Below are 20,770 nucleotides of genomic sequence, written 5' to 3' on the forward strand. Positions count from 1 at the left end.
AATTTAAAATACAAATTTTAATTACTAAATAAGAATTTTATGATAAATTTAAAAAAAAAATAAAACATCTACATTCTTCAAATCTTTTTTGTAATTTTGTGCTATTCTTCTGAAGTACACAATGATCTATTTTTCTTAAAAAAATATCGAAGAATTGCAAAGAATCAGCTTCATGCAAACCTCAGCAGTGTTGGTTGTTTAGGCAACACATTTCCTCATTATTCCCATTAGAAAATTTTCGGCAAAATTTTGTTTTCCTGCAAAAATTTTATAGCAATTTTTTTCCATTGCTGAAAAATTCTACGAGCTGATATTTTAAAACTAAGTTTAAGGCAAAAAATATCACGATGTGTTTATAATAATCATTGGAACTTGGAATACGACAAATAAGAACGGATATGAAATTCACGGCATTGCTTGATTGACGGACTGTTGTTACAAGCATAGCTGCTGGAAGAATGGTTATTCACATTCTGAAAATTTGACAACTTTTAGTAAGGTGGTTGCATTAATACATAAGTACTCTATTCTCTGTATGAGAATGCCTGGGAAGCAAAGCATTCCCTTATAAAAAATTAAGCAAAAAGTAAAGATTATGACAAACTCTGTCCACCAAATTATTGATCTCTTTTGGGAGAACTTTCTAATGGCTATGGATAATGACCTGATATGTTAAAAGTTTCATTACATGACATACATATTAAAATTTTTGTGATCATGGGTAATTGACTGATATGTTGAAGCTTGGGAACTTAATTATTTGTAAATAATCTCAAAATTTACGATTTTTATATGAACAAATAAATCATATTTGATAGATTAATTGTGACAATTTACATTGTTTCATTTACTTCATTAAATATATTATCTTATTTCACAACGCAATTAAAAAAATTATAGCATTTTATATTTTTGCTATGGGTATACTAGCAATAACACTTGTTCTTTAAATTTTTTCAAATTTATCTTCTCCACTGTTTCGGAAAAAATTAGATACATTGTGGAAGAGTTAATATAGCAGCTTAAGCTATTTATTTGTTTAATTTTTTTTCTATTCGGATTTACTATTAGTGCTAAGTATTAGTTTTTGTAAAACATATGTATTATTTATTTCACTGTCTTAACTATGATGAGTTAAAGATCTTGAAGATCTGAGTATATTATTAATTTTCTTTTTCCTGATAATTTTCAGATTGGAAAAATCTAGTTCACCTAAATGCTTATCATTGCCAAAAAAGTGTCCTGATTGTCGACAGTATTTGAATAGTGAAGATTTAAAACTGTTCTTAGGAGATCCTGAAAATGCAGTATGTACTTAATTATATGTATTGTATATATATAATCTTTATTATATTATATATTATTATATTATATTATATAACCTTCATATATATATATATAATTATATATATATAACCTTTCTAGAAATGTGTAACAATTTTGATTTGATTTAAGTTTTGTATCTAGTGCAGTAGTATATTACAGAAGTGTACTTTTCTTTATACTAAAAATATACTTTCTGATTACTGTTCTCTCTATGAAAAGTTGGCAATCTATTGGTGAATTTGTAGAAAATGCTTGTCTACATTTGCAGTTCATGAGTATTTTTCTATTTATAAATAACAATAAGTATTTCATAGGGAATGAGCAATTTTATGAGGGAGGGGGAACAAAAATATAACTGATATTTACATTTTTAAACTGTTGGATTCTGCCAAGCAAAATAACAGTTAAATATAAAGTGAGTAAATCTACCTGTACTCAGACATGTATGTGGAGTGTTGCATGTGCTGGTTAGTTATTGTTGTTGCTTGTGTACTTTAAGTTATACTAGAAACATAGTATTAATTAATGTCAAAACTGGGATTGTGGATAATTTGAAAGTACAAGTTTCTCATTAGTTATGTTAGATTTACTTATTTGAAGTTGAATAATTATGTAATTTGAATAAATAACTTGTGTTTTGAAACTTCTATGCCATAGTGCAAATACATTTTAAAAATATACAAAAGGATACAGAATGCAAAACATTATTTTCAAGGCCTGATTGAAGCCTTGAAAATCATTTGCAAGCTCTATGTGTGTTTATTTTTGAAATGGTGCAAAATATATTTTTACCAATAATATTAATAATAATAATATTTACCAATAATAATAGTATAATAATTTACCAATAATATTAAGTAAGAAAAATTTTATGTATCCCCTTTCTTATTAGTTTTTATAGCTTGATGTCTTTTTCATTTATTTACATTTCAAAGTTACCATTATTTATATATTTAAATAAAAAAGGCAAGTGACGTGTACATAATTGAAAAAATAATGATAGATTATTTAGGTATTAATCTGTAAAACAATCAGATTCAATTTTATTGCAAATAATATATAGAATAAATTTCTTGAAAAATGCAAAGCATCAGAGGAAAATAATTTTCTCTCAAGAAATGAAAACATTTGAAACTTTAAAATCAGTAAGTTCCAGCTTAGTTTTTCTTTGTTCACAAGTTTCTATTGTTTTATGAAAACAGAGCATTCCTGGGAAGCCTTGCATAAGCCAAACTGATTCTCATATTGTTTTTTGGCCTCTTGCACCCATTTCACCATTACTAGCGTATGTCCCCTTCCTTTCCAAAACTTGAAAAAATATATACACATTTTTTTTAATTTAAATTATTTTTTAATTAAATGAGAAAAAAGTATAGAAAATATTGATAAATACCAAAACTTGAATGAAAGTAGCTTTTTATATTCATAAATTAAAACTAAATACTTTACAGGTAAATAAAAAGTTGACTGCATTCTCACTTGAAACTGAAAAATTCTCTTCTAGTTGAGAACATCTGGTGTAAAGTTAAAGAAGCAGTTAACATTAATATACACGAAAGGTTGAAATCATAGCCAGTTCTAGAAAATTATCAAATATTTCCTTAAATCTAAAATAAAAAGGAATACTATATAAATCATGAAATAGAAAGGACGATCTTAAGGAAATACTTATCTTTTACAGAACATCTACAATCCATTTTTTAATAAGAGACAAGTAGTTATTTTGATAGAAATTCAGGTATATTCTAATAACAACCGTCTTCATGCACAATATGTTTTTTAATACATTTGTAGCAACAAGTTGTTTTGTAGTTCACAGCAACGAGTTGTTTTGTAGTTCGCAGTAATTCCCTGTGAAGCAAATTTCTTAGGGCAGACATCTCTAGTTAACCATAGACATTATTATTTATTTTATTTTTGAATATTACCTAAAAAGTATGAATGTTTACCCGTTATTTTTGGCCAAAGGATTTATAAAAGTCTTACTTGTTCATTTCCTTAATATATTAAAATCTGAGAAATATTAATCATACTGTTTATGAAGAACACAAATGTTGAATCATTGAATAAAATCCAATCCAAGCATCTAGATCAAATAGTAAAAGCAATGTTAAGTACAGGATTAATGTGCAGCATATTTTGCTTCATTTTGTTTTCAGAGTTTTGGCTCGGACAACTACTCTTGACGTCACAGTCCTGTGTCCTGGCTTTTTACTGTTACGAGGTGTTGTATTATGTACTATGGAAGCTCACCAAGGGAATGTTTTGGTTTAGGTTAGAAAAGTTTCAGTTCTCAAAATTTTGAGTTCAAATTCCGACTGAGCTACGTCATCAATGTTATGCAAGCCATGTGAGATAAACTGATCTTGAAATGAAGCAGCCAATAAAAGTTATTACAATCTTTAGAAAAGAAAAGGGGAATCAAGGACTATTGCTAATTTAAATTATAATTTTGATTTAAATATTTTTTTGTCTGACATGCACACACACATGCATATATATATACACACAGGCAAGGAAATCAAAATTTCACTATAAAAATCTCACTATTGAAAAACTTCTTAAACCCATATGTTACATTGTTTTCAGTCATGCTTTTCTACAATCATTGCATAAAACAAATGCTAAATCACACTTATACTTTTTGCATTTGGGGAGAGGGTTAAAAAAGCTCTCTTTCAGGTTATTTCAGTCCCCCCTTCTAAAAAAAAGAGAGAGATGTTAATTCAGGTCTTTTGTAAAAGCTAACTTTTGTGGGATGAATGCTACAAAATGTTGGCCATCTATATGTATAATATTTATGTAAATATTTTTCTGCAAGAAGAGCTCTCCACTTAAATGAAATGAAAACTGGCTTAAGCTTCTATTCTGAATATTGTGTTACATTAGTTAATTTAATTTTATTTACTCATTTATTATTACTTATTTATCTGTTATTTGTTTATCTGTTATTAATTTTATTTACTCATTTATTATTACTTATTTATCTGTTATTTATTTACCTTATCTATTTATGTTATTATTTATGCTTAGCCAATATAATGTTGAATATTTTTGATATAACAAAGCTAATTGCATTTTAGGAGACTTATACAATCCATTCTTCTTTCTATCTAAAATTATTTCACTACTAACAAAGGGGGACCACATTTTTGTCTAATTGTATATCTGAGATATTTTATGGTGAAATTAATGCCAGTGTGATGTTGAAATAATTGTTGTTTTTAAAAAATCTTTAGTAAATAATTTAATTTTTAGGTTGAAGAATTCATAATGTTAACTGATCCAAAACTATCTATTCACACTGATGGTGAATATGAATCTGCGGATGTTTGTGAAAGACCTCAACATAAAATTACAGATTTTACTGTTTACGATCGCAACACTCATCTTTGTCCATTTGATGCAGGCCTTATTGAGAGAAATGTCGAGTTATATTTGAGTGGAGTTGTTAAACCTATATATGATGATGATCCTTCTCCTGAAGGTAAAATTCAATTGTTACATTTTCATAAAATCATTTTGAAATTTTATTTGATTTCAGTGTGCATGAAAAATATTAGAAATTTCAAACAAATCATCAAATTCTCTGAGAAGTTATACATTCTTTAAAGGTATTTATTCTTTTAGTTTAATAATCTTTCATTTTTCATATGAATCAGCATTTATTGGACTTTTTATCGTGTAGGATCCTTTTCAGGTTGCTGAAAGCCTCTGCATATAAATACTGCATCTGTAGCAAATGAGGCAGTAACCTGAGCAGTAAACTGTGTATGTAATAATGAAAGTCATTGCAGTTTCCTTTTGAATAAATATATATATATATTATTCAAAACTAACTGTTTACTAAAATATTACTTTATAAGTAACCTATCTACGTAGGTTATCAGGTTCAATGTTTCTTCTTACCTTCTTCGGAAACATACAATGACCTGACTAGAACAGAGAGCTTACTAAAGCTATGTTCACTAATTGTAGTAAGTAGACAGGATACAGACGAAGGGTATACAAAACCCTTTATTTTTTCTTTATATACAATGACTTCCGTACTTCGGAATACAATGACCCTCCACTCGGGGTCTAACTTAAAAGATATCAAAATAAAACTAAACTCTAATTTAACTTTAGAATAAGATTGGCCTTATAATAACAGGAAGCGTATGTAGCACAGAGACTGTGAACACTACAATACGTTTAATTTATCAAGAGGATTAAAACCTCTGGCCTGGAAGGCAAAGTAGCAACTGCGTAACTTCTAAGGTAAGCGGCCTGCTTCGAACTCACGGCTTCCTCTCCTCCTGCTTGGCAAAAAGGCCACACTTAAATACTTGGCGTTCGCCAGACAACTTTGCATAAACTCCTTCACGCTTATAATTCTGGCCGGAAGTAGAAAATAAGAAGTGATAGTAAAGATTTAAAATAAAATAAACATTAGTAAAACTTAAGATCCTTACATACTTCCCGCCAGAGTTAATTAGTTTGAAACTGAGGTCTAAAACGACCTTGTTGAAAACTTTTAGCTCTAGAAACTAACGCGAGGCCAAACTTTTACAAACATAACTTAGCTAGAAACTAGAAAATTTTAAAAGAAAGAAATTTGTTACAATAGCAGCTCCCGGAATATACAACAATCTTTTTTCTTTTTCATCTGTACTGCATCAAAACAGGAGCTTTATTCAATTCTGGTTCCTTCCAGAGATCTGGAAGGAAAACTAGTTTAATGAAATGTTACAGAATGACATTGCAAATAACATATAGAATATACTTTTCTTAACATTCTTATTTCATTCATGACTATTTTAATTATCTCTCCCCGTGCTCTCTGACATGTGTTGTAAAAACACCAAACACGAATGTGTTTCTGTCTATGTGTTCAACACTTCCTCCTACAATCAAAACACTAACGTGTTAAAATTCAACATACGAGACCTCTTAACACACCCTAATTTCAACTCTAGACCCTGAGGTACTATTCTGAAAGTGGCTAACTCTAAAGTGTAGCGTCAGAGAGCCTAACTACATCATTCAACCTTTAACACATATTCACCATGATTTAATCTTTACAGTCACACGAATAACAAATTTTTTAACATTACTTTCACTTTTACCATATCACGTTATTTCTAAACATTCAAAATAACAGTTCACATGTATACAAGAACATATCAAGATGCCGTTAATTTTCCACATTTGAAAACATACATTAGTAGTACATTGTTAACTTCTATTCTTTTCAAAGCAAGTGTCAATTCTTTCTACATTGAAATAATACTACATTTCAAAAAGTCTTTCAGACTAAAACTTCTTTCTTGTTAGAATGTTTTAAATAAAATTTATACAATAACTTTTTACAATATTTAAGTCTTTATACAACGCTATTATACATCAACTTTAGTTTTACGCGCGAGTAATTGAAAAACATAATAAGAAAATCGGTCACAACTCATTTCTCGCCCTTTTGGCGATAAAGGTAGACCTCGCATGAGGTAAAACTTCTTCAAATCTGCCACTTGCAGTAAGAATGAAAGATTAACTTAAGTTTGTAAAGTAACACAAAATTTTACTTATCTTTGTAATATTCAGACATCCTTTTCTGGGCCCAGTCTTTAAAGGTGCTGCAGACCGTAGCTTGGTTGATCCTCCTTCTTGTACGGGCTCGCCCTTCAGTGCTTTCCTCTGGAAGCTTCCGTTTTTCACCACTACGGCCACCCTTGAACATCTTCCTTCTGTCCTCTGCTTGTGGTCTTGGCCGTTTGAAGGCAGCTGGTCTTGGTGGAACCGGGAAACTTCTGTCGTGATCCTGCTTGGACCTCGTTGTTGGCCGTTCAAATTTTTCTTGTACTTTTTCCTCCGCCGCTGATGGCCCTTCCGCAGTTCGGCGACTTTTGCTGCGGAGAGTTCTGTCGGATGAGTCAATCTTCCGTTTCACAGCCGGGTTATAGTTGCCGTCCTTTCTCCCGGTCTTTTCCACATACGTCGTCCTTCTCCCTTCTTCATTCTGGGGGTGTTCGTGAACTCTGTTTTTTGGACGGTGGAACGGCTTCTTTTTCTTTGTACCTTCAATTTTTCCGCGGGGCAATTTTCTTTTCACTTGCTTCTGTCTCTCATTGGCTTGCCCTTGTACTTGTCGTTTTCCCACCTCTGGAACTTGTAACTGCGGTGTCTGCCGTCCCGGATCCTGCAAAAGATCTGAAAAGATTTGCATTTTATTACGGTCATAGAATGGTTTTATCTGGTCAATGTTTGCGGAACAGGTTTCACCATTTCTTGCCTTTAATACTACAACAGCGTGAGTTATTTTTTCTATAACATATGGTCCTTCAAAGCGTGGGAAAAATTTGGCAGTTTTATCTTCTGGTGCTGAAGAAAGTGAATGCTTAATTTTTAGTACTTCATCCCCTACTTTATAAGTTACTCCCCGTCGTTTCAAGTCATAATACAATTTTTGTTTTCTTTGTGCTACTTCTGTATTCTTTTTTGCTTCTTTTATTAGTTTTTCTATATCACCCATTTTAAATTCTGGGGCTCTTTGTTGCACATAAAATAGTTTATCTAACGGTGTTATAATCTTTCTGCCTAGAAATAACTCAGCAGGAGTTTTTCCCGTTGTATCATGTTTTGCGGTCCTAAGGGCGAAAGCAAATTCATTGACATAGTTATCCCAGCTTTTATGAAAATTTTTAACATAACTACGGATAATTTTCACTATATTTCTGTTGACCCGTTCCGCTATATTTGATTGCGGCCGATACGGGACCATTTTTAAATGACGTATGCCCAGTTTTTGGCACATGTCTTCAAATATATTACTTACAAATTGAGGACCATTATCCGATATAACTTTTAGGGGCGCCCCGTATTTTAAAATATATTTATTTAAAATAGAATCGGTAACTAATTTCGCAGAGGCTCGTTTTAAGGGAACAATTTCGGTCCATTTACTAAAATGATCAACTATAACAAGGAGATAGCGACTTTTGTTTAACTGACTTTTTGGGAAAGGGCCCAATAAATCGATGCCGATTATTTCATTTGGAAATTCGGATTTAATACTATTTAGAAACCCGGCCGGGCGGAAATTAATATAATTAACGGCTTGACATGTTGGGCAGGACTGGACATACGCCCTTGTTAACTTTTGCAGTTCAGGAAAGTAGACTGCCTCGCGTACGCGTTGAGTAGTTTTTCGAATACCAGCATGAGAAGCTAAAGGGCTGTCATGGAGCTCTTGCAGGATATTTAATCTAAGACTAGCTGGGATAACAGGTCGAAATTCGTTGTTGGAATTCGTAGTTTTTGTATAAAATAATAGACCATCTATTAGTTCGTAATGGGCCGCCCTATTTCTTATCGCCACAATATCTTGGTGGCTAAAATTTTCAGGATCCTTCAAATACTCATAAATACTTCCAAACTCAGGATCCTTACCCAGTTCGGTTATTACAGTTTCTCGGGAATTTATTGTACACGCTGTCAGCATTGCAACTTTTACGGTATTACCCTGTTCGTCTAATTTAATTCGTGACAGGGCATCTGCTACGATATTTTCCTTTCCGGGGGTATGCTTGATTACCAGATTATATTCTTGCAGCTTGAGTGCCCATCTTATTAACCTTGGGGATAAATTTTTTTCCAGAGTACAATCTAGTTACCGCCGCATGATCAGAATATACTGTTATCGGCGCCTTTCCAAAATAGACTCGGAACTTTTGCACTGCTAACAGAACTGCAAGTGCCTCTCTCTCGGTCGCGGAATAGTTTCTTTGTGTTTGATTTAAAGTTCGGCTAAAAAATGCTACTGGCTGCTGATTTTGCGAAAGTACCGCTCCTACCGCATAATCCGAAGCATCCGCTGAAATTTCTAAATTTTCATCCTTTTCAGGAAATTTCAACACAGGGGCTTGCGTTAATGCTTGTTTTAATTTTTCGAAAGCACTATTGGCTTCGGCCGTCCACGAGAATCTTGCCTTTTTCCTTTTTAATTTTAACAATGGCTCAGCGATAGCCGCAAAATCTTTTATAAAGGACCTATAATATGAACAAAGTCCTAGAAAAGAAGAGAGCTTCTTTGCCGTGTTTGGAGTCGGATACTTTTGTACAGCGATTATTTTTGATTCATCTGTCTCGATCCCTTTTTGCGATATTTTGTAACCTAAATATTTTAATTCAGGGGCTGCAAATTTGCATTTTTCGACATTAACTTTTAGACCGGCCTCATTTAATAAAGAAAACACCTGTCTTAAATCCTGTACATGTTGGTCTAGATTATCACTAGTAATAATGATATCGTCTAAACAGATAAATGTGGACTTTCCGAGAACAGGTCTTAACACAATGTCCATGCATCGCTGAAATGTTGCTGGGGCGCCTGAAAGGCCAAACGGCATTCGCAAAAATGCATAAGTGCCAGACTTGGTTATAAAAGCAGTCTTAGGCACGTCCTCAGGCCTGATCCCTATTTGAAAATAACCATTCGTTAAGTCTAAAGTTGTCATAAATTTGGTTGATTTTATGTTCCTTAAAATTTCTTCTATAATCGGTAACGGATATACCGGATATTTCGTTATGGAATTTAATTTACGGTAATCAATAGCGAATCTCCACCTTTTTGGATGCTCCAAAGGATAATCATTATTTTTCTTACATAAAACCACCGGACTAGCATAACTACTTGAGATAGGCGTTACGATCTTTTTACGTAGCATATCGGTAATATGCCATTCTATAATTTTTTCCTTATTCTTATCATACCGGTATGGTTTTTGACGAACCGGCAATGCATCTCCGGTGTCAATACTATGGTTAGTAACCTGGGTAAATCCTGGAATATCACTAAATAAGGAAGCAAATTCACTTACCACTTGTCGGATTCTATCTTGCTCGTCATTAGGCAGGTGGTCGAGATTTACCCTTGGCGGTTCAACCTTTTCTACACGCACTGGTTTCATCGTCAGCTTAAGAGACGCTTCATTAAAATCCAGTGTAGCTTGTGCGTCTGAAAGAAAGTCTATTCCTAGTATTAAGTGTGGTTGCAAATTCTTTACTATAAAAAACATCACCTTTACTTGTTCGTCCTTGATACGGATGTACAAAGGTACTTTACCTACGCACTTACATTGTTCTCCTTGCGCCGCTAATACTGTTGTATTATCCGCATTATATATGCGGTATTTGCGAAAATACTTTCTAAAAAAGACTTCTGCCACACAGGAACACTGCGTGCCGGTATCCAGGAGTGCGGTGGCCGGGATATTATTTACCAAGACTTCAATCTTCGGAAGAGTTAAATTTTTCACCATTACTGTATTTAACTTGTAGGAAGAGGGGTTTTCGTGGCCTTCGGATTTCCGCACCCTCTCGTCAGCAGAAATCCGTTTTAGTTTAAATTATTTTTTCTTTCGGTGCTTTCCTTCTTTCTCCACTGGCCTTGAGACTTTTTTTCTGGGTTGCTATTGAACTGTCGACGTTCGCCGGCTGTTTTTGAATGCTCGGGTTTCCTTGCCCACTGATTCGCTTTTTCTCCGTAGCCATGTGCTTGAGTTTGCTGTAGTCTTGGCGTACCAAATTGGTTTCGCTGTTGATATTGGCGTCTTCTTTCGACGTCCGCCGTTCTTCTACTTTCAAACTGGATTGCTAGCTCAAATAATTTTTCCAGTGTAGTCGGATTTCTCAATTCAATAAAGTCTTGCACTTGGGGTAGTAACCTCGGCAAAATCACTTGAATTATTTCAGGATCCGGACGGTTTCCATACAAGAGCTTGAAAACATGAATTTTTCTTAAAATAAACCTGGAGAGGTTTTCCATTCTTTGTTGATATATACTGAAAAGTTCTGTTTCTAATTTCGCACGATCCCTTACAACAGGGAAGGCTTTTAGTAGGGCAGTCTTGAAATTTTCGTAGGTATAGGTGGGACTTCCTGCTTGACCCAAGAGACTTCTGCCGATACATTTGAACCAGTTAAGCGCTTGGCCCCTCAAAGCGCTGGTAGCTAAGGTAACTTTTTGAAACTCGTGCACGGGGTAGAGCATGAAGTGGTCATCCAATTTTTCCAAAAAACTGGTTACCTGTGAGTGTCCATTAAACGTTGCTTCTGGTTTCATCGAAGCGCGCATGGTCTGGACAATATACCCAAATCCTTCCAGGGCGGCAGCTGGCATTTCTGGATTCTGAGCTGTTTCTGCAGGCAGCACAGGTTCTTCTTGAAACTCGGCCATGGTTATTCTTCGTCGGGCGCCACTATCAGGTTCAATGTTTCTTCTTACCTTCTTCGGAAACATACAATGACCTGACTAGAACAGAGAGCTTACTAAAGCTATGTTCACTAATTGTAGTAAGTAGACAGGATACAGACGAAGGGTATACAAAACCCTTTATTTTTTCTTTATATACAATGACTTCCGTACTTCGGAATACAATGACCCTCCACTCGGGGTCTAACTTAAAAGATATCAAAATAAAACTAAACTCTAATTTAACTTTAGAATAAGATTGGCCTTATAATAACAGGAAGCGTATGTAGCACAGAGACTGTGAACACTACAATACGTTTAATTTATCAAGAGGATTAAAACCTCTGGCCTGGAAGGCAAAGTAGCAACTGCGTAACTTCTAAGGTAAGCGGCCTGCTTCGAACTCACGGCTTCCTCTCCTCCTGCTTGGCAAAAAGGCCACACTTAAATACTTGGCGTTTGCCAGACAACTTTGCATAAACTCCTTCACGCTTATAATTCTGGCCGGAAGTAGAAAATAAGAAGTGATAGTAAAGATTTAAAATAAAATAAACGTTAGTAAAACTTAAGATCCTTACAAGGTAAGGGGGAGGTAACGTTTTTGGTCTAAAAATTTGATAATGAGTTTTCAGTGAATAACCATGAATTAGGGTCCTCACAACAAGTTTATTGTTTTTACAGTGATTTCCAGCTGTTTGCATGTATGTGTGTGACGATTTTTCCATCCATGATAATTCTTATATGGAACTTCCAAAAATTTCCATTTTCCATATTTAAGTATTCTATATTCACATGAAGAGCTGATTAGATTTTGGGTAAAACTGGACATTCAAAAGTGGTACTTAACAGGGACCCCCATTATAATCTTTAATGGACAACTAGGAGTGGTGCTTTGTTTGAAGCCATAACAATTTTTAATAAAAATCTACATTAAAATATAACCTCAAACTTTTCAATTTTAGTATTATTTATGTGGCTAAAACTGATAAACTGGAAGTGATACTTTACCTGAAGTTCAGAACAGACTTTCGTAAAAAATATATGAGATAATCTAAAACATCTTAGATTTGGTATTTAAAATAGGTATGTAATTGAAATCAACATAATATGTTTATAAATATTGAATGCATTCTTGGAATTATGCTAAATGCAATGAAAATAAGCTCTTGTACTAAATACTGTGAAAATAAGCTATTATTATGAAAAAGACCTCAGTTCTCAATTTTATGTTCATTTCACTTTTGTGTCGAATTACTCTTCAAATAAAAGGATGCTGTCACCAAATGTTATCACTATGTATCATATTTAAAGAAATAATATAGCAGATATAAAAAGAAATGTATGGCAACACTTAACACTCTATTCGGAATTCTACAGATATACTGCTTTAAAAATTTTATGATTTTTGTCATTGATTTGTGAATCAGAAACACTATATGGCCAGAGGGTAGATTATGATTAGTGCAATATTTTCAAATCAAGCATGAAATCTGATGTGAATATGAGCATTATAGTTATCATTGCCCATTATATGGGAGACTAGGATAATTAAAAAATTAGTAGTATTTATAATTAACTTTGAGCTAAAAAGTGTGTAAACGATTAGATTTTGCTTACAAATGATCAAATGGAAGCAATAGTTTACTTAAAGCAGATAAAAGATTGGTGTTATAACCTGCAAAATTTCAAGATGGTATTTCACCAAGATTTTTCGATGTGAAATTTGAAACTAATAGAGATGTGATTATTCAAAAAATATCTAAATTATGTTAACACTTTACCGACCGATCGCCTATTATTCAGCATTTTATCGCCAATGCCTACCGACCGATAGCCTATTAATCGGCAATGCCTACCGACCGATCGCCTGTTAATCGACTTTTTTCCGTCAACACCTAGTGACCGATAGTCTATTAATCGACTTTTTTTCGCCAATACCTACTGACCGATAGCCTATTAATTACTTTTTCTCAAGCTACCTAAAAATAGCATATCAATCGGTAGCCATGGTGATAAACAATTGCCATTTGCTATATCATCTGCATTTTATTATTAGTATTGAGGTACATTGCTCACTTGCGTTAAGTGCGTTGCTTTGTAAAACTCCCACATTTTTAAACTTTTTTAAATAAATTTACCGTTCACAATGAGCGAAAAAAATGGTACTGGAGAGTTTTATTTAGACAGTTTATCAGATTGTCTTGACAGTTATTCAGAGCAGGGAGAATCTGCGGCTGAGCGGCCGGTCGGATGTGCATATGCTGTTGAACCGCTAATGGTTGGTAAAGTGTTAAAAATTTAGGTACTATTTGGTTTCGAGGGCCATAAAAAATCACCAAACTATTGTTGATGCCAATGCTGCCAAAAATAATTGTGGCAACCCTAATAATTGCGGCAAGAAAGGAAGTATAATAGTAAATAACAATTTAAGATTGATGTTTTAATTTAGATGAAAGGTTAATTTCATATAATACTTTTTTATTATTATAATTTATATGAAAAAGGCTAAACATGACTGAATGGAAGCATAAGAGTAAATAACTATTTCAGATCATTATTATAATTTATATAAAAATTGGTAAACATAACTGAATGGATGCCTGCATCACTATTTCGCTACCAACTTATCGCTAAAGCATAATTTCATCTCGTTGGTTGTTCAAACGTAATTTTCTATAATGAATGATGCCTTTTCTTTGAAAATATTCAGAAGTGCAGAATCGCTCACTTATTTGTTTGCCGCTTTTTACAAAGGTAAAAACGATTAGATTTTTGTCAAATTTATTTTACTTTTTAAATGAAAATAGGTTGATGTGTACATAGATAAAGTCAAGGGGGGGGGCGCAGTGTCATTTTTGTGCATTTCTGGGATTTTTTTTTTAAGTGAAAATAGGTCAATGTGCACATGGATGCCGAGTATGTGCAATTCTTAAAAATGCGTCAAGCAGTGAGTGATTCTGCACTTTACCCAAAACTCTATTGCCGACTTTTCATCATGGGCAATTCCCAAATTGTTTAATCCATAGGATATCAAAATAGGATTTAAAAATTAAACTAGTATTTCAATGGTGTCTTGTATATAAACTTACGCAATCCGAAACCAGCGTGTACGCTAGATTTGGCGCGCTGTTAAATGGGTGCATTTGCTAGATTTGGCGCTTTTGCGCATACATTTTCGCTGCAATTTTTTTACGGCCCCAAAACACAAGAGTACCAAAATTTCATATAAACTTCATTTAAAAGTCTCCCTCCATCTGAAATTGTAAACATTGAAATTAGGCAATTATTAGTTTGTCTGTCGAGTAATGATGTGTGTGAAGTACTCCTCCCTCCCAAAAAATCATTTCTTCATAAATAAAAATAAAAAAAATTAAAAAAAAAAAACTGATTTTATTTTTCAAAAAATCACTTTGAGGTACATGCATTCACTGTCAGACAACATATATGCCAGATTATGTTGTACTGCTCTATGCAACATACAATCAAATTCTGTCTTCTTATTATAGGTGGCTTTTATTTAATAGGAAATATTTTCTTCAGGTGGTGTTCCAGCTAGGTCTTTAGGTCCTATCATTGAATGGTGGGTCTCAGGCTTTGATGGTGGCGAAAAAGCATTAATTGGCTTTGGTACTGGTAAGTAATAATTTCATTTTACAAAATTTTCATTATCTGAATTATATTTTAAATATTAAAGTAGAGATTGATTTTGTTTATATGTATTTTACATAACATTTTTGCTTTTAAAGGATTTGCTGAGTATGTTTTGATGAAACCTAGTGAACAGTATCGTAGCTTCATGGATACTGTTGAGGAAAAAATTTATATAAGTAAAGCAGTTATTGAACTTCTGACATCCAACAGCGAGGCAACATATGAGGATCTCCTCAACAAATTAGATGTAATTATATTAGTTATTTTCTTTGAGATGTATATTTTGAAAATATCTGCAGTCAGGGTTTTGTTTGTTTGAGTTATTGTTGTTATCTGTGCTATTCATGTAATTTATTATGTTGGATTGCAACTAATTTCAAATTCTTATAATGTCTTAAGGTTAAGATTGATTTAAAATGTAAAAATATATTTTTATATGCTTAAGGACAAAAAGGACTTTTCTATTACTTGAGTGCTACCTAGTGCCAAACATAAACATTGGCTCAAAACCTAACTAAATGGCATCAACCCCGATGATATATGATACTTCACGAAAAGAATAACTATTTTATATGTTAGAATGCAATACATATAATGTTTAATATATGCTAACATTGTGCATGATACTGAATTTGTTCAATTTTCAGATTTTTTTAAAAAAACAAGAATTGCTAAAAAAATGTTTTAATTAAAAAAAAAAAAAAAAAAAAAAAAAAAACTGAGAATTGCACAAAATCGGCAACACCCGCAGCTTTAGCATCACACAATTAAATATTATGTATATTATCCTTGCATAGATGTTTGTGATGCAATTTAATTACTCTACCACATTTGGTGACTGATAGTCATCAACTTTAAAAATAAAGCTAAAGTATAATGAGTCAATTGTTCACTTTTATTCCATCAGGATAGCATTTTAAATGAAATATGTTTACCCAATGCAAACTCATTAAAGTAAATTATAGAAAATTTCCATTTCAGTGTGCATTACTGTATATTACATTTTACACACATAATTCTTGCATGAATTTAGCTTCAAGTATTAGAAAATCATTTTATTTTAATCATTTTATTTCTTAATGCACTCAACTGAGTTAAGTTAGCTACAGATTTCCTTTTTGCATATATTTTATTGCATCAGTTTTGCATTGTTTTTTCCTTGGTCTTAATTTTCCCCCTTTTTCTATACTATTATTATAAACATGTTCCATTATCATGTCGGAAAAATCTAGCATCATTGAATACATATTTAAACTTTAAATTATTTTAATTTTTGTTTTTGTGTTTAGCAAAAGTGATTTATTAGTTTGCAAAAGTGATTTATTAGTTTGTATTCAAGCATTGATTGTGACAAAACATAACAATGCCCAAATTAATGTGCATCTACTAAAAGAAAATAATTTCCTCTTGAAAAGTTGATTCTTCTTTTGCATATAAACAATAATTTAATTTACATTTTTATATTTTTTTTCTATTGTAAAAATTTTTTAATATTCTACTTCATTTGTATAATTTTATAAGTTCAGGGAAATTTTAGTAGTATATTTAAAGGCTACTATTAATCAGCCTATTTTGACTTTTATATTTCACACTTCTAAATTAGTTGAGTTGCATGTTAGTTTACTTTATTTAAGTTAAAATAATTTTGAAATATTGTTCCTAGAAAGTAATAATTAAATTCTAATATTAAATATAAATGTGTTATCTTAGAAGCAATAACGTTGGATTCTTAATTTAAAATCCTTCCATTTGGTTTTTAATTTAGTCTTTGAATTATATAAGTATTACATGAACAAGAGAGACCTATGTGGTCAAGAATTTTGCACATTGAGCTGCAAAATTTTAAAATATTTGCAATGAAGAGGAAAGTTCTAAAAAGCGATTGCTTAAAAGTACATTTGATACTGTAGTTCCTGAGTAAAAAAGTTACACCATGTAAAAGCAACAATACAATACTAAAGAAGTAAAAGTTATTGCGTAAAAACTTAATGTAAAAACTACAAAACAAGATAACTTCAAAAACAAAAAGGGATGAGAAAAACTAATAAATTTTAAATCAAAAATTAAAATTTTTAAATGATGCACGCATATAATCAAAAGCATTTCAAATACACAGAAAATATGTACAAAGAATTGCAATAAATGGTAAATTACCCCAGCTTGAGATTTAAGACGGACTTATCAAGGGAAAAGCGTCACAAAAACTCGAATCCAGCTAATACCATTAGCGCGTTTCGTCAAACGAAAACAATTGACACTGAAAGTGGAATTTCATTAATAGGATAATCAACTAAATTATCTTAATATAGTAAGTCTCAATGGTTTTGTTTCTTTTCCCGACGTGCCTGCAATTTAAAATTCTATATGTAAAAATTACTTAAGCAAGAAAAAAACTATACAAGAAAGCCTAGTTAGGTGAATGTACAAATTAAAATAAATAGCTAAAAAGCTATTAGTTAAAAATTACACAATTTTAATGTAATTCTTTGTACATATTTTCTTTGCATTTGAAATGTTTTTGATTATTTGCGTGCATCATTTAAAAATTTTAATTTTTGATGTAAAATTTATTAGTTTTTTCTCATTCCTCTTTGTTTTTGAAATTATCTCGTTTTATAGTTTTTATGTGATAACTTTTACTTCTTTAGTATTATATTGTTGTTTTTACATAGTGTAACTTTTTACTCAGGATTTACTGAGTAAAAAATGTAAAGTGTCAAATGTACTTTTAAGCAATTGCTTTTTAGAAATTTCCTCCTCTTTGCAAATATATATATATATATATAAACAAATTTATCTTAATGTAACTGGGTTTGCAATAACAATGTTAATTGAGCCGTTCTTTAAAGCTGCTCATAAATTTGTAGATTATCAAAAATTAAGATATGTTTTATTTTTAATTATTTGGCTAAGAACAATATCTATAATTTTATTTGATTAGGCTATTCTATAACAGGGGGACACTACCAATCAATGCTTGGTTAATTTGCTGCTTTCTTTGTGAAAAAATAATGATATTACTGTATCAGATTTTTAAATTCCTATATTTGATTTTTCTTAAAAAGTGTGTTCTGCTTATGTTTGATTTTTTTCCTCCCAATTTTCTTACAGACTACAGTTCCTCCATTAGGTTTAGCAAAATTTACTGAAGAGTCACTATTACGTCATGCTGAGTTTGTTGTTAATCAAGTTCAAAACTTTGACAATTCATCTGCTGATGAAAATGATCCTATTCTGATTGTTTCCCCTTGTATTAGATCACTGATAGGATTGGCTGGAGTAACAGTTGGTGGAAAGTATGTTCTTTTTTTATAAACATATTAAAGAAGATTAAAGTTAAGAAACATAATTTTTAACTTCCTGTATATTATGATTTTGTGTTTGTGATACAGTCAAAAGTTGTTAATCCGTACTCATCGGGACGTCGGTGATTCCGGATTATCGATTTTTCCAGATTATAGATCATTAGTTTAAATCTGGTAAGATGGCATGCAGAAATTATAAAATTAAAAATATGAAACCGAGAGATTTATAGTTATTTTTTTACTTTATTGAACATTTCTTTCAATGTAAGTTGTTTAAGTTGCTTCGTTTTATGTGATAATACCTTCTCTTTAATTCTATAAACAGACATAATTTCTTGTTCAGTTACAAAGTTCCGCTGTTCAAGTCCTATAATTGCTGTGTCGAGAATACCGACTAATTTGTCAATCAAAATTTTTTCGTTTTCAATAACCTCTGTGTCACTTTCTTCACTATCGGAAGCGAATTATAATGACGAAGAATTTGATTTAAATCATATCAAAGATGAAGAACATCGAGATGAAGTACTACATTTAGTAAGGAATTATAAGCCAAATAAAATAAAAACATCTGCCCTGAAGATAAGGATAGTGCTGACAGATCAACTTCCAATTAGCCGCGGCCCCCCCTTCCCCCGGCCCAGAGCAGCATGAAATTGATAAACGGATTTCGGAATGGTTAGAGAAACAGAGGATTATGCCTTTATCCATTTTTTACAGCAATTCCACTTTTTGTTTGATGGACATCGAAACATACTTTTGCTTTGTAGATCCTTTGGGAGCTCCAGCATCGGAAGTTCTATTTGACATAATCGAAAGTTCAAGCTTACTTTTATAAAATTCCTCTAACAGTCTGCAAAAAACAATAAGCCGGATCCAATTCGAAGATTATGGAACAACGCAATCTGCAACATTAACTGAAATAGATAATTAGATAATTTTAGCTTATACCGTCCGTTATACATTAAATGCGCATGTGTAAACGTATTATGCACATGTGCACAAGCATATGCGCAGCCATAAAGGTCTTACATGCATGCGTAAACGCCTATGCGCATGCAACGCGTTGACGGTAAAGTTTGTAGCTTTGAGGTCCGGATTATAGATCATTCCGGATTATGGGTGTCTGAATTAATGACTTTTGACTGTATAAGTTTATCTTTAGCTATAATATTAATGCGTTGCACATAATGAATATCCACGAAGAAAGTGTAATGTATTAACTTTATGAAACATGTTAAATTATATTCCAGTCAACATTTATTTTGGTTTACTAAATTTCCACTTATATTCCTTTTGTGACTTTTTAATGCATATGATTTAATTTTTTTGTATTATATTGAAACTTTCTAATGATAAATAATACTGCATTTATGAGGTGTAATGTTGACATATCCATTAAAGAAGTATTTGTTCTTGACTGAGAGACCTGTATCCAGAGCCTCAGAAAATACTCAGAGCATTTCATTAAAATTAATTCAAGCTAAGACTAAAATTTCCCCTGTTTTAAAAAATTAAAAGTTAACTAGCTTATGAAATGTTAATGCCATTCTGTGCTTTATGTATCAAAGCTTCAAAAATGACATTTTGAAAACCCTCTACTCATTCTTAAAAATAATTATCACAAGTGAAAAAATCAAAATTTAGGTGCATTTGATTTTTGATGATGTCTAGCATCTACAAATCAGTTCAAATTATTAAAATCAATCCATCTGATATTTTAAATGTATTATGTTTTAAGAAGAATAATTTGTTTTATTTTTAGAGAAAACAAAGTGAGTGCTGAGTCTTAAAAAATTATCAATTTGTAACTTAAATAAAAATTTTATCTTCTTTATGTTTCAAGACATGATAATTTTATCATAATTTATAATGTGTATGCTAATTTACAGTGATAAATGTTAGATTCTCAAAAGTAAGTGAATTTTGATGCACTTTTAAATGGTGATTTAGGATTCCATTTTAACCTTTAAGCATGCATATATGTATATATTTGTGAAGTTTTAGTACATGTGAGGTAAATATTTATTCCGAGTTAAAATGGCATACAAATTATGCTATACCTTAATTACAAAAGAAAAATTAATTTTACATAAGAAAAGAATCTGCTTAAATATGTAGGTTGGAAATAACTGAGAATTTTCTATGTTGTTTGTGTCAACATGTACATGTTACTGTTTTCTGAGATTTTTGAGAGTATTCTTTTGCAACAACTTAATCACCAAGAAATACATATAATTCAGCATAAATATTTATTTTA

General features: G+C 31.8%; 1 protein-coding gene across 1 annotated transcript in view; it reads left to right on the top strand.

Moving 5' to 3' along the window:
* Positions 1 to 20,770, top strand: part of LOC118191960 (DNA (cytosine-5)-methyltransferase 1-like) — a 105,294-nt gene that overhangs the window by 32,294 nt on the left and 52,230 nt on the right. Inside the window, exons 6-10 of the mRNA XM_085820090.1 lie at positions 1,193 to 1,307; positions 4,585 to 4,813; positions 15,098 to 15,190; positions 15,304 to 15,455; positions 18,320 to 18,504. Of these exons, the coding sequence (XP_085676216.1) occupies positions 1,193 to 1,307; positions 4,585 to 4,813; positions 15,098 to 15,190; positions 15,304 to 15,455; positions 18,320 to 18,504 (774 nt within the window). The remainder of the gene's footprint in view (positions 1 to 1,192; positions 1,308 to 4,584; positions 4,814 to 15,097; positions 15,191 to 15,303; positions 15,456 to 18,319; positions 18,505 to 20,770) is intronic.

Source organism: Stegodyphus dumicola, chromosome 7 (assembly GCF_044657685.1).
Source record: "Stegodyphus dumicola isolate Sdum_Otavi_A_Nest chromosome 7, ASM4465768v1".
NCBI classification, from domain to species: Eukaryota; Metazoa; Arthropoda; class Arachnida; order Araneae; family Eresidae; genus Stegodyphus; species Stegodyphus dumicola.